This window comes from Ursus maritimus, unplaced genomic scaffold (genome assembly GCF_017311325.1).
Source record: "Ursus maritimus isolate PB19 unplaced genomic scaffold, ASM1731132v1 scaffold_26, whole genome shotgun sequence".
NCBI lineage: Eukaryota > Metazoa > Chordata > Mammalia > Carnivora > Ursidae > Ursus > Ursus maritimus.
The window spans coordinates 42,264,732-42,277,484 of record NW_024425119.1 but is presented as its reverse complement, the minus strand read 5'-3'; the positions used below and the strand labels follow the sequence as shown (position 1 = coordinate 42,277,484).

Genomic DNA, 12,753 nt, shown 5'->3' with positions numbered 1-12,753 from the left:
CCGGCATCTAAACGTAACGCCAGGCCCCCATCAGCGCCAGCAAGGGTGTGGCAGCAACCTGACCGTGTACCTTCGAGGAGCTTCGTTGTCACTCTGGACAGGTGACAGCCGCAGGGGCCAGGGGAGGAATCTGGGTCCCACCTGAAAACAGCCATCCTGCCTGGAAGAGAGGGGATCCCCAAACAAGAGGGGGCACTTTATCTGTCCCGGGGGAGGGGGGTATTAGCTTCCATCTAAGAGCCCTCAATCTGAGAGGGCAGACGGGTGGAGGGCCTAGGTCGGGGTGGGCTCAGCCTCTCCCCACCGTCCCCCTCTTTCTGCTGGGGGACTCCTGAGCTTCTCTTCCCACAGCGGCAGGTCCCAGCATGCGCACCTCCCCGTCAGTGTCTCTTTCCAGCACAAACTTGTCTTCAGGCAAAACGGAAACGCTCTGAAGAAGGCGGCTTTTAGCAAAGCCTCGGCACCTGGGATTTCCCTGTCTCCCCTCACACACACACACACACACACACACACACACACAGCCCTGGCACGCCCAGGGTTCCCAGACCCTGCTTAGCCAACCAGGACGGCGCCTCTCCCCACCGTCCCCCGTCAGCACTTCTGCCTCCCCACAGGGCACAGACAGCATCTCGGGGAGCCCGGCCCCCAGATGTCCGATTCCAGCCAGCCTGACCCACAGCAGGAAGAAGAAACTGTCCGGGCAGCAAAAGCCCAGCATTTCCAGGGCAACCCCTCCCCGCTCCCTCCGTGCCACCCGCGGAAAAATGGCTGAGGCTTGTGTTATGCATCGTCTGGCGAAATGATGCCTCAGAACTAGAAACTGCTGATGGGGACAGTTCATCCCAGAACGGGAGTTATGCTTGACTGGTCACAACTGCCCCGCCTGGGAAGCAGGGACTCGGGACAGCCCCAGAGCGGTTGGTGGGTGATGAAAGCACCGCTGTGGTGTGGGAGGAGGCGGGTGCTGAGCAGGAACTGGGGTGCCCGCCTAGAAGGGAAGGGAGGCTTGTGCCAAAGAGAGGGGAGGGGCAGAGAGAGGGAGGGAGGGAGGAGAGCGAGGGGGGGAAATGGATGGCCGTGGCCACACCAGCCGCCACAGCATCACCCCAGACACTCTCACACTTATCCCTATGGTACTGTGAAGGAGAAGGCAGTGTCAGTCCCATCTTACAGGTGAGGAAACTGAGGCTTAGACAGGTTAAGGGACGTCCGCAGGTCACCGGTACCCCACGTAGGAGGCATGCTTGCTGCCTCCCACTGTTCAGAATGGCCGGTGCACCGTGATAATAAAAAGTCAACTGACTTTCAGTCTGTCGTATTATCGTTTTTAAGTTCTGTACCGACAAGCACCCAGAGCAGAGCCCTGTCCTGCCCTGCCCCTGGTGCCCCACCATCCAAGGTCATCCGCTGGCAGGTGGCAAACTGGGACTGAACCCAGTTCCATCTGACTCCAAGGGCAATGTCAAGTCTCTGTTGTCGGCCTGGCACCCTCGTTGGTGTTCTGGACGTCGCTCCTTCCCTTTTCACCTCCCTAAGGGTCCGCCAGTCGCCTTCCCAACCTCCTGGATCCCCTTGCCTGGCCCTTTCCTCCAAGCAGCCAGACTCACAGTGCAAGAGGCCGGGCCTGGAGGGCAAACTGTGCTGGCTCCCCAGTGCGCACTTGACTTTCTGCACCAGCAGCACCCTCGGGGCCACGGCTATCCGTTGCGGAGCCTGGAGTCTCCTCTTCATGATGTAGCTCCAAAACCAAATGTTCGAATGCCTCTTCTTTTTACTTCCTGCTCCTTTCACCCCCTTTTTCCTCCTGCTCTGAATCTTAGAGGTGTATTCATGCATGCTACAGAACAAGATAGCATTCCCTCCACATGCCCCGCTCTACCAAGCACTAAGGGCACAGAGAACAAAACACACCAAGTGTCTGCATCCTGGGGCTTACATCCCAGCCAGGGAACACAGAAGCTAAGCAAGCAAATCCATGCAGGAGAGGACCTCTGATGGTGACAACTACTAGGGGAGGAGGAGGGATACGGAGGATATGGGGGAGGGAGATGTAAATAGGGGGTGACCTATGAGCAAAGACCTAGAAGAGTTGAGGGAGCCGGCCATGTAGCTATTTGAGGAAAAGGAGTTTCCGGCAGAGAAAAGAGCAGGTAGGTAAGTGTCTGAGGCAGGAGTTTTCCTGCTTGCTCGACAGACAACCAGGAGGTCAGGGTGGCTACAGCCTGTTAGGATGGATAGAGGGAAAGAGGTCAGTGGACATGGGAGAGCAGACTGTGGAGGGTCCTGTATGTCATTTACTCTGAGTGGGATGGGAAACCGTAAGCACCTAGAAATGATGGGCTCCAGCATGTTGTTAAAGGATCACTCTGTGCTGTTAAGAAAAGACTGAGGGACAAAGGGAGACTAGCTGGAGGACACATCGATGGACCCTGTGGGAAGTGATGGGCTTGGGCAACATGGCAGCAGTGGGGTGGTAAGAGGGAGTAGGAGCCCACATACATTCTGAAGGGACGATTTGCCAATGCATTGAACGTGGGATATGAAAAAACAGAGGAACCAAGGATGACTCCCAGATTTTTGGCCTGAGCTACTGTAGGGATAGTGAACCTTGCAAGAGGAACCTTTTTTAGCAGGAACAATTGGGAAAACAGTTTCGGATACATTAAGGTTGAGATGCCTCTTTGATACCCAAATAAAGATGTTGATTAAAATATACATGTGGAGAACGGAAGGGATGTTCACCAGACCAATATGCCTTGGCAGTCATCAGTGTGGATAAACGGTATTTAAAGACGTGTGACTGTATGATGTCACCAAGGGAATGAGTGTAGATAAAGATGTGAACAGGTACAAAGACTGGGTCCAAGGATGCTGCAGTGTGTAGAGGTTGGGGATACGAGGAGAAACTGGCTAAGAAAACAGAAAAGAAGCTGCCAGTAATATGGCGAGAAAATCAGAACAGCATGGCATCTGGAAACTAAAAGAAGAAAGCATTTCAAGGAAAGGGGAATGATTGACTATGTCAGATAGTGCTGAGACGCTAAGTGAGGGCTGAGGACAGACCACAGCAGTTAGCAGCACGGACATCACCGGCAATCTTCACAAGAAGGATTCTCTCATTATTACTTTCCTGCTTCTCTCTTTAGTCATACACCGGATAGCTGGCTCTATGGAAAATAGTGGTGAACTAGGAACAGAGGGAAACATCCTCAATTTGATAAAGAACATCAACAAAGAACATACAACTAACATCCTACTTTTGGTGAGAAACTTGAAGCTTTCGCACTAAAATTAAAAATAAGGCCAAGAAGTCCCCTCTCACCACTGCTTTTCAACACCATCCTGGAAGTCCTAGCTAATGCAGTAAGACGAAAGGAAATAAACGCTGTAGAGATTGGAAAGGAAGAAAAGAGTAAATACCCAAGCTGGATAGCTCAGGTCAAAAGCACACACGCCTTCCAAGTAGAATCCCAAGCACCCCAAAGGATCCCAAGCATCCAGTCAAGTACAAGTTCCACCAAGCACAGGACAGGTAGGATGAACCATGTCACACACTAGAATAGAAAAGGCAAACACCTGTCTCTGGGTCCTGAAATATCTACAATATTGGTAACAATGATAATATCCAGTTGCTAAGAACTTCTCCATCCGGATGCTTATTATTTTGTCTCCCATCCAAGTACTAACCAGGCCCAACCCTGCTTAGCTTCCAAGATAGATGCTTTCAGGGTGGTATGGCCATAGGCCAGATGCACATTACTTTGTGTCTCTCTATCCTAACCAAAGGTTCATCAGTAACACAAGAAACCTTCACACAAGCCTATAGATCAACTCTAATGTGTGTTTTGGGGATTCAAAATCATGTGATTAACTTTGCACACAGGTACATGATCAAAGCATTGGCATGCTTTGGCCTCAAATTATGCCACGGAAATATTGACCGGCGGAAGTCCTTAAGATAAATCTTCCCCCAACGTAGAGACTGTCTTTTTATCTCTGTACCCTCAGCACCAAGCACACTGCCTGGGACAGAGTAGGCAGCTGATAATTGTTGAATGAAGTAATGAATTCATGAATTAATCTCTTCTGAGTGTCTCAAATCAGACGTGCGTCTATACTAACCCAAATGAGCTTTACTGAAGATTCAACTCTTACGTAAACAGCCAAACCAGAAGACAGATAAGACAGTGCAAAAGGCTTTTGAACTGTTTAATCCATCTAGAGATGCAATAAACTGTATTCTCGCCATATCACTTCTTACTCAGAGCTGTGCAGACCCTGTCTCTTCCGCATCCCCCCCCCAACACCCTCATCTATTTCAGGGGTTATATCTGTATGGATGCACCTCTTTTGAGCCTTTTGCTGGAGGTGTTGCCGTCCTAACTTCCTGGTGGTTCGCCACACTTGCAGTGAAAAAGTCTGTTGGATTTATGACCAAAGCAAATTTATGTCCCCATAATGGCAATTGTGGTGGACTTGTGGGGAAAAATAGGACCATAATGTTTATGTGTTTATGTGTTTTTAATGTTTATAGGTTTGATGTTATAGTCCTGATCCTGAGGAGAATAGGTGTGTCTGAGATTAGCTCATTATTAACAAGGTTACAGGCATGAAGAGTTTCTGCTAACTACCCAAGCTCATAAATGCATCCAAATGGATTTTTTGCATTTTTATGGGGCCAATCCTCAGATCCCCAGACACATAAAAGGGGGAAAGGGATCCACTAGCCTCAGAAGGACTCCCAGCTCCAGCTCGCCCCACTCTGCAATCCCGCTCTTCACCCAGGAAGCCATCATGTCTTGCCGCTCCTACCGAGTCAGCTCTGCGTGCCGCATGGGCAACTTCAGCTCTTGCTCCGCAGTGAACCCCCAGAACCTGAACCGCNTCCGGGCCAGCTCTGTCTCCTGCAGGAGTGGGCCCAGCTTCCGGGGCCTTGGCAACTTTGGTAGTCGGAGCGTCATGGCTTTTGGATCGTGCTCACCCCGGATAGCAGCTGGAGGCCCTCGTCCCATCCGCTGTGGAGTTGGCTTTGGTGCTGGCAGTGGGATGGCCTTTGGCTTTGGTGATGGTAGCGGTGCTGGTCTGGGCTTTGGGCCCAGCAGTTGTGTGGGTCTGGGATTTGGAGCTGGCAGTGGCCTCGGCTATGGCTTTGGCTACAGAGTTGGAGGAGTTGGAGTCCCAGCAGCCCCATCTATCACAGCAGTGACTGTTAACCAGAGCTTGCTGACCCCCCTCAACCTGGAGATTGATCCCAATGCCCAGAGGGTGAAGAAGGATGAAAAGGAGCAAATCAAGACCCTCAACAACAAGTTTGCCTCCTTCATTGACAAGGTACCTATGACAGCTCAATTTCTGGGTCTGGGATGGTGAGAGCTAAAATGCAGTGGGGTGTCCTCTCCCTTAAGAAGAAATAGCCCAGGCCTGAGGCATCAGCCTTGATCCACATCCTTCAGGGTCAGTATGATTTCTGGGTCACTCTGCTGCAAAACAAGGACAAACCTGAAGAAATGCTGCATGGTGAGATAGACTAAGACAGTGGTTGTGTCTTCTGGAGGGAAGAGGAGCATCCAGCCAAATCTGAGGGCACCTGGACGAACTAAGACCTACCACCTAGTCACTTAGAAATACCTACCAAACAGGCTAGAAACATTAGGAATTTGGCCAGATGTTAGCCACATCTTTAAAGAGTTTTATCCTTTGAGATCTTCATGCTCTTTTTGAGATTGTTGTAATTTCTGAGGCTGGGTAACCACATCTGTTCAGGCTCAGGAAAGTAGAGAATGGAACTGAGTAATTTTTGCACAGAAGAAAGAATGCAAACTCCTCACATGGGGTACCCAGATTCAGCTGAGTTGCCTATATTGAGGGAAATAGTAGGAAACCACCACGGGAAGTCGTGATCTTCAGATTGGTGAGAGAAACTGATGTGGAACTGACATCCCACAAACCATGTCTCCGTGGAGTGGGAATCCTCTATATCTGGGAATGGAAACTCACCTCTGTGAGCTTCAGTTTCCTTATCTCTGAAATGAGGGGGTGAAGCCAATGATCCAAGTTCTCCTTCAGCTGTACAATTCTCAGCTGATGGAGTATCTGGGATAGTGGATATGACTTATGACCTGAGAATTCGCACCTCCTAATGTCTTATCCCACCCCAATATATTTTATTCTGATCCTCATTCCCTGTGAGGGATGGCCAATCAGTTTTTAAATATAGGCAAATCCCAGCTCAGGTAGAATCAAATTTTCCAACTTCGCAGTGGACTGGCTTACACCTTTCCTGCAGGGTAGAGGGGAAATGGTACTGAAGCGTTTTGGTTCAAAAGCTTCTGTTTGCTGCTGAGCCTGGCTGAGCATGAGAAGGGGGTCACAGACCTTTTCCTCCAGCTTCTACTGAGTTAGAGGAGGAATGAAAGTCAACAGACAAGGGGACAATGTCAACATGGAGCTGAGAGTCATCTCTGGCCACCTGAAGAACTGGTCGACATGTAGGTGACTGTATCAAGCTCTTCAGGTGCCATTTCTTTGCCCCTGTGGATTTAGGTGCGGTTCCTGGAACAGCAGAATAAGCTCCTAGAGACCAAGTGGACCTTCCTCCAAGAGCAGAAATGTGCCAGGAGCAACCTGGAGCCCCTCTTTGAGAATTATATCACCAACCTGCGGAGGCAGCTGGACATAGCAAACAGTGACCGGGCCCGGTTTGAGGCTGAGAGGAATCACATGCAGGATGTCCTTGAGGGTTTCAAGAAGAAGTAAGTGGCATCTGGACTGCATAGACTGAGAACAGGCAGGGTTGGTTCCCAAATCAGCTGCCAAGCTCAGATAACAGCAGCTGGAGGGATCAGGGTTGAATGCTGGTTTCAATACTCAGCCTAGAGATAGGAGTAGGGGCATGATATGTAAGGGACCTTCTGTGGGTCCTGAGTAAAAAGAAGTCTTGAATTGGACATGGTTTGTCCCTAGTCTTGTCTGTGGAGATGGACAGAGGACTCCAGAAAAAGGAGCCCTCTGGTTTTGAGAATAATGCTGAGGTTCAGCAATGAGTTGGGTCCTACTTTCTCTATGTTCAAGTGCAATGACTCCAAGTCTTTTCTAGCAGAGAAGCATAGCAATGGTCCACATTTTCAGATCCCAAGTCTAATTTGAGAAAGTAAAAGGGATTTGGAAAAACTGAGGGCCACAGGCTCGTAAAAGATACAAAAGATGAGACAAAGTGGATGAGAATATGTAGGTGGCAACGGGGACCCATGTTCCTGGATGTAGCACAGATGTCTTAAGAGGCTCACTGGGGAGTTAGGAGTAATTCCATCTCAGTTCAGAATGAGAACTCACCTTCTCAATCCTTATCATCCAGGTACGAAGAGGAGGTGGGATTCCGGGCCAATGCTGAGAATGAGTTTGTCGCTCTGAAGAAGGTAAGGGAGAGCAACAGGTCCAAGCAAGCTTCTCCTCCAGACAAGAAAATGTTCCCGAGACAAAACCCAACCCCCCACCCCCCAGCTGAAAATGTCCAGGCAGCCCCATGGAGTCTGGGGCCACTCAGAGTAGAACCTCTAAGGCCATAACAGGTTCCCTTTGGAGTTCTGCTTTGGCCTCAGATTATTTAGGATTGGGTCTTCATGAGAGCAGAGGTCTGAAGAGATGACCTTTTATCAGTCTTAGATTTAAAAAAAAAGAGTCTTAGATTATCCATATTCTCCTTGCCTATAAATATACATTCAAAAATGTCCAGCAGCCCCCAGGAGAATTTTCATGTTGTGGTAGGGAGAAGAACAATAGTCAATAACTGCATTCCAAGCACTCTCCCACTTGTTCCAAAGCCTGGCCTGGCCCTGTGGGGATTGGCTTGATCTTCCCATCCATCTCCAGACCCTGCCAAGTTTAAAGAGTCCACAAGTAATGACCGTTTTCCCCTTCTCTCTTTTATGCAGGATGTGGATACAGTTTTCTTAAATAAGTCTGATCTAGAAACCAATGTGGATACCCTAACTCAGGAAATTGACTTTCTGAAAACCCTATACATGGCGGTAAGCTTTCATCCCCTCTGAGCCAAACAAGGAGATCAGTCCTTGGCCTGAACTCCGGGGGGGCTTCATCGGGACTGACATAATTTCTAACATTTAGTATCGTACGTCTTCTTCTCATTCCAATCTACTATCCTCTATATGTCGATGTATCTAAAAGTGAAGAAAGGAAGGTAAGCAAGCAGGCTTCTCAGCAGGTCCATGAATAAACTCCTCGGATCTATGATCCAGCTCCTCGTTGGCCAATCCAAAGACTGGGGTCTAAGAGTGGCACTTCCTCTCTACCAATCAGAAGACTATAGAAAACTGACTTGCTAGTACATGTAAGAAAAACTGTGTCTGACCTAATTAGCTAAATGAATTAGTTATCTTTTGCTTTGTAAGTGGTCTATTTGGTCTGGTACAGAGCCAGCCGGAGCTAATGTCTGGCTCTGAGTGGAAAAGCATCAGAAAGCTCCCTCTGGAGCCTTACAGGCCAGTTCCAAGCCCCTGGTTTTATTAAGGACTTGAGATATAGAAATTCCTAGACCACCATATTCTAGAATATTGTCAACTCTCCATGATCCATGACCAGCACAGCCACTTTGTGGATAACCCAGAGAAAAGTTTCAACCCTAACATGGCTCTCACTCCCCTCTGCCAAGTGCTTAGTCCCCACATATTCACCTAAGCAAATAAGAAGTTAAAGGGGTGTCTTCAAGTATATAACAAGGGCTTAAATTCAAAATGAAGTGGTTCTTGGTTTATGTCTTTTTCTTTGTCCTCGGTTTGGATGGTCAACTCCATCACTTTGCTCTGAACAAATGAACAATGTTCTCTGCTTCTGAAGCCACTTCTGGGGCCCTTGTGGCACAGTCCTGGCCACTGATGGGACTCTGAGCCCAATTGTCTTGCTGATGCTCCAACACAGGAAATCCAGTTGCTGCAGTCACACATCTCAGAGACATCGGTCATCGTGAAGATGGACAACAGCCGGGACCTGAACATTGATGGAATCATTGACGAAATCAAGGCCCAGTATGAAGAGGTCGCCAGGCGTAGTCGGGCTGATGCTGAGGCCTGGTACCAGACCAAGGTGGGAAGGGGAGTGGGAGGCTGAGGAAGGGGTGTAGGCAGCCCTAGAGTAAGACTCAGGTACAATGGAGTGGACCCAGTGGAGGTCAAAGGCTCCCAACTCAGTTGGGGCTGTGGTCTTCACTCAAACTTTGGACTGTCATAACATCCCCCTCATCCCACAGTATGAGGAGATGCGGGTGACAGCTGGCCAACACTGTGACAACCTGCGCAACACACGGGATGAGATCAATGAGCTGACCCGCCTGATCCAGAGACTGAAGGCAGAGATCGAGCATGCCAAGGCTCAGGTAGGCAAGGGAGAGGAGAGAAAGCCACAGAGGGAGGAGAGGGGGCTGTGTTTCTAGCCCCAACCAGGGATCCCCAAGTCCCAGCCAAAGCCCACCTACATGCCGCCCTTCCTGCAGCGAGCCAAGCTGGAGGGCGCAGTGGCTGAGGCAGAGCAGCGGGGCGAGGCGGCCCTCAAAGATGCCAAATGCAAGCTGGCGGATCTGGAGGCCGCCCTGCAGCAGGCCAAGCAGGACATGGCCCGGCAGCTGCGCGAGTACCAGGAGCTGATGAACATCAAGCTGGCCCTGGACATCGAGATCGCCACCTACAGGCGCCTGCTGGAGGGCGAGGAGATCCGGTGAGAGCTCTCATTGCAGGGGAAGGAGTGAGGTCAGACTTAGCATCTAGACCGACTAAATGGGGGAGGGGACCAGGTGAAGAATTGCCAGCTTGAGCAATCTCTAGAGGTAGCAGTATCTTCTCTGCAAGCATTACTCAGGTTGCCCTTGCCAGGAAATTAGAAGATGGTTCTAGATTTTTGCCTCCAAAATTTGAGTTTGTAGCCAGGCTGCACCAGTCATGGGATGTTTTGCATGATAGGTTATCTGTTTAAAAATAATAATAAAACCACATTTCCTCAAATATTTTGACTCAGTAGTTTTGGGGCAGAGTCTAAGAACATGTGTTTTTTCAAAGCTCCCAGGATGCTTGTAAGCTAGGGGTAAGAACCACCAGTCCACTCTGCCAAGAAAGCCCTTCTGATAGCAAGCAGCTTCTCAGGGAACAACACTGCTTGTGAACTCACTTATTTCTTTCTCTTCCCAGGATCTGCGAAGGTGTTGGACCAGTAAACATATGTAAGAAACTTAAGTTTTTTCCTATTCCCATTTCTCTCCTGGGGCTCTGCAAATTCCTTTTAAACTCAGGCTCACATTGGGATCAAGAGCCCATGCTGGGCTGGCCATGACAGTCAGCGGCACAAGGACCATCTAACCCCGGGACTGGGAGCATCCCTTAACTGATGTCTGAGATCTCCCCAGAGCCTGCCTTCCCCAGAGAAAGCAATCACAAAGGTTTGCAGGGCCGAATAGGTGGGAGAGGGTTCCAGAAGAGAGTCAGCCTTTTTCCTTTGAGTGGCCTTATCCTTCAGGGACAAAGGACCTCTGTCAAGGAGTCACCCCCACACCCATGGCAGGGGATGGGACAAGGATGAGCAGAAGTTTCCCTGCTTCTTCTGCCAGACAAAATATTGTTGCACCCAAGGCATGAGGGGGATTATGCTGGGCACTGCGGGGGGGGGGGGAGTAGGCACAAAGAAGGCAAGACTAGCCCCTGCTATCTAGAATTATAATCTTCTTGAAATGAGTCCTATCCATTGTCAACCCAACCCTCAAAGCCCTGAGGAGAAGACTAAGCATTAGCACCCCCTTTATGCTCACTCAGAGAAAATATGTGGTTTACCAGAAGTCCCAAAGCCAGTCAGTGACACAATTCAAACCCAGATTTCTGATCCAAAAGTACAAATCTACACAGATGTATGGTGGAGCCGAGTGCCACACTGGGCGGGTCAGGCAGTCAGAGCTACTCGTCCTCAATGACCTGCCCTCAGAGAGGCGGACGCAGCAGGGGGTAGCTTTCTGCAAGAGGTCAAGCTTGAGTGGAGGTCACAGATGATAGACAGGATTCTGGTAAAAGGAGAAGGAAGGGGGGGGCCTCCACAGACAGGGCTGGTCTAAGCAAGCTTTAGTGGGATTGGCATCCTGGGGTATGGAGGTATGCCCAGTGGGTACCAGAGGGCTACAGAGCAGAGACATCGGTGGGTCGGGAGAGAACTTTTGGAGGGACAATGTGGGGACCCCCCGAGGAGCATGATATAATGTGAGGAGAGAGAAGCCCCAAGGCTTTATAGGAGATACTGTTCCAGTTCCCTGGGTAATCCAGCTCACCGCCCAGCCTAACTTCAGCTATATATAAACAACAGTCATATATGACTATACGCGATCTGGGGAATTGGCTGAATTCTTCTATTTTCATCTGAATGTTTAACTTTAGTGGAGCCACGTCCTTTGAGTCACCCAGACAAGAGAAGGGAAAAGTGGGTGTTGTCTGTGTAGGCAATAGGGACCACTTGCCCTGCTGCCACCAGTCTGTCCGCTCCTCTCCTGCTGCCAGCGGGAAGCATGGAGGGTGGGACCCCAGGTGTGGGCAGCCTGCCTAGCTGACAGTTTCCTCTCCTTCCCGCAGCCGTGAGCAGCTCCCGGGGCGGTATAGTGTGTGGGCCTGAGTCCCTGGTCCCCAGCTCTACCCTCTCCCGCTGTGGAGTCACTTTCTCGGGCAGCAGTGGCATCCGGTCCGGCGGCACCTGTGTCTCCAGCCTGAGTGGGACGCGGGTCATCAAGGCCAGCGGAGACCTGCTGAGCACAGGCTCCCGGGGGGGCTCGGTGCTCATGGGAGAGGCCTGTGCCCCCAGCGTCCCCTGCCCACTCCCCACCGAGGGGGGCTTCAGCAGCTGCAGCGGAGGCCGAAGCAGCCGCAGCTCCAGCGTCCGCTTTGTGTCCACCACCACCTCTCATCGGACCAAGTACTGAGAGGCCAACGCCAGCCAGCCACTGCCCAGGGAAGAGCCATCTCAATGCCACCGGCTTCTGTCCCAGAGGCGTCTGGACTCTGGGCCAGAGGGGGATCCAGCTACCGCACTTGTCAGGAAGGCAACACCTCTCCCCAGGGATTGATCTGCCTGGCCCCTGTTCTTGGGGTGGGGGGGATTTTTTCACCACCTAGACGCTCTGTCTGCAGCCCCAGTAGACTGGCTTCTCCCTGACTCCACATTTCCACTCTTTGGATCACTCTTCACCATTCAGTTGAACTGCCTGCAGAAATTCACATTCCATACAGTTAACACAAACCAGTGCCCCGGGGGGAAAAGCAACAGTCCAAAGCCAGAAAGAATGTGCTTGGGCACCACCACCACCCAGGGCTTTGGATTAATTTGGACAATGGAGAGTTGACTGTCCACACTGCAGGCATCTTTAGCCCACTGCCTTTTGCTTCCTTCTTCCTTTTCCTGGCAGGAGAAGGTTCTTTCCTTCTCTTCCTCACCCGTAAGGATCCACGGTCCCTGGTGGCCCAAGGGATCCCTGAGTCCCCTGAGATGGTTCTTCTCTGAGTGGCAAATGTCCTTGCAGCTTCTCTTCCTGCACTATTGGTTAAATGTGCATGTGGGTGCACAAGGCAGGGGTGGGGGCCGCAGATGGAGCTTGAGCTCTGCTCTGCTGCATGGACCCTGCCCCTGTGTGGTGTGAAGGAGGCCCGACCCTGTCTGCTGCAGGAGGGTTTCTGACTGCAAGCTCCAGGGAGGTCTGGGGTGGGGCGGGGTGCCTGTTTG

General features: G+C 50.8%; 1 protein-coding gene across 1 annotated transcript; it reads left to right on the top strand.

Annotated features, from left to right (window-relative positions):
- The first annotated feature begins 4,794 nt into the window (after window positions 1-4,794).
- On the top strand, window positions 4,795-11,956 carry KRT84 (keratin 84). Its single transcript, XM_008704607.2, has 9 exons — window positions 4,795-5,331; window positions 6,544-6,752; window positions 7,355-7,415; window positions 7,932-8,027; window positions 8,935-9,099; window positions 9,263-9,388; window positions 9,506-9,726; window positions 10,194-10,225; window positions 11,613-11,956. The coding sequence occupies exons 1-9, from the start codon at window positions 4,795-4,797 to the stop codon at window positions 11,954-11,956; spliced, it is 1,791 nt and encodes a 596-aa protein (XP_008702829.2).
- Window positions 11,957-12,753: the final 797 nt, after the last annotated feature.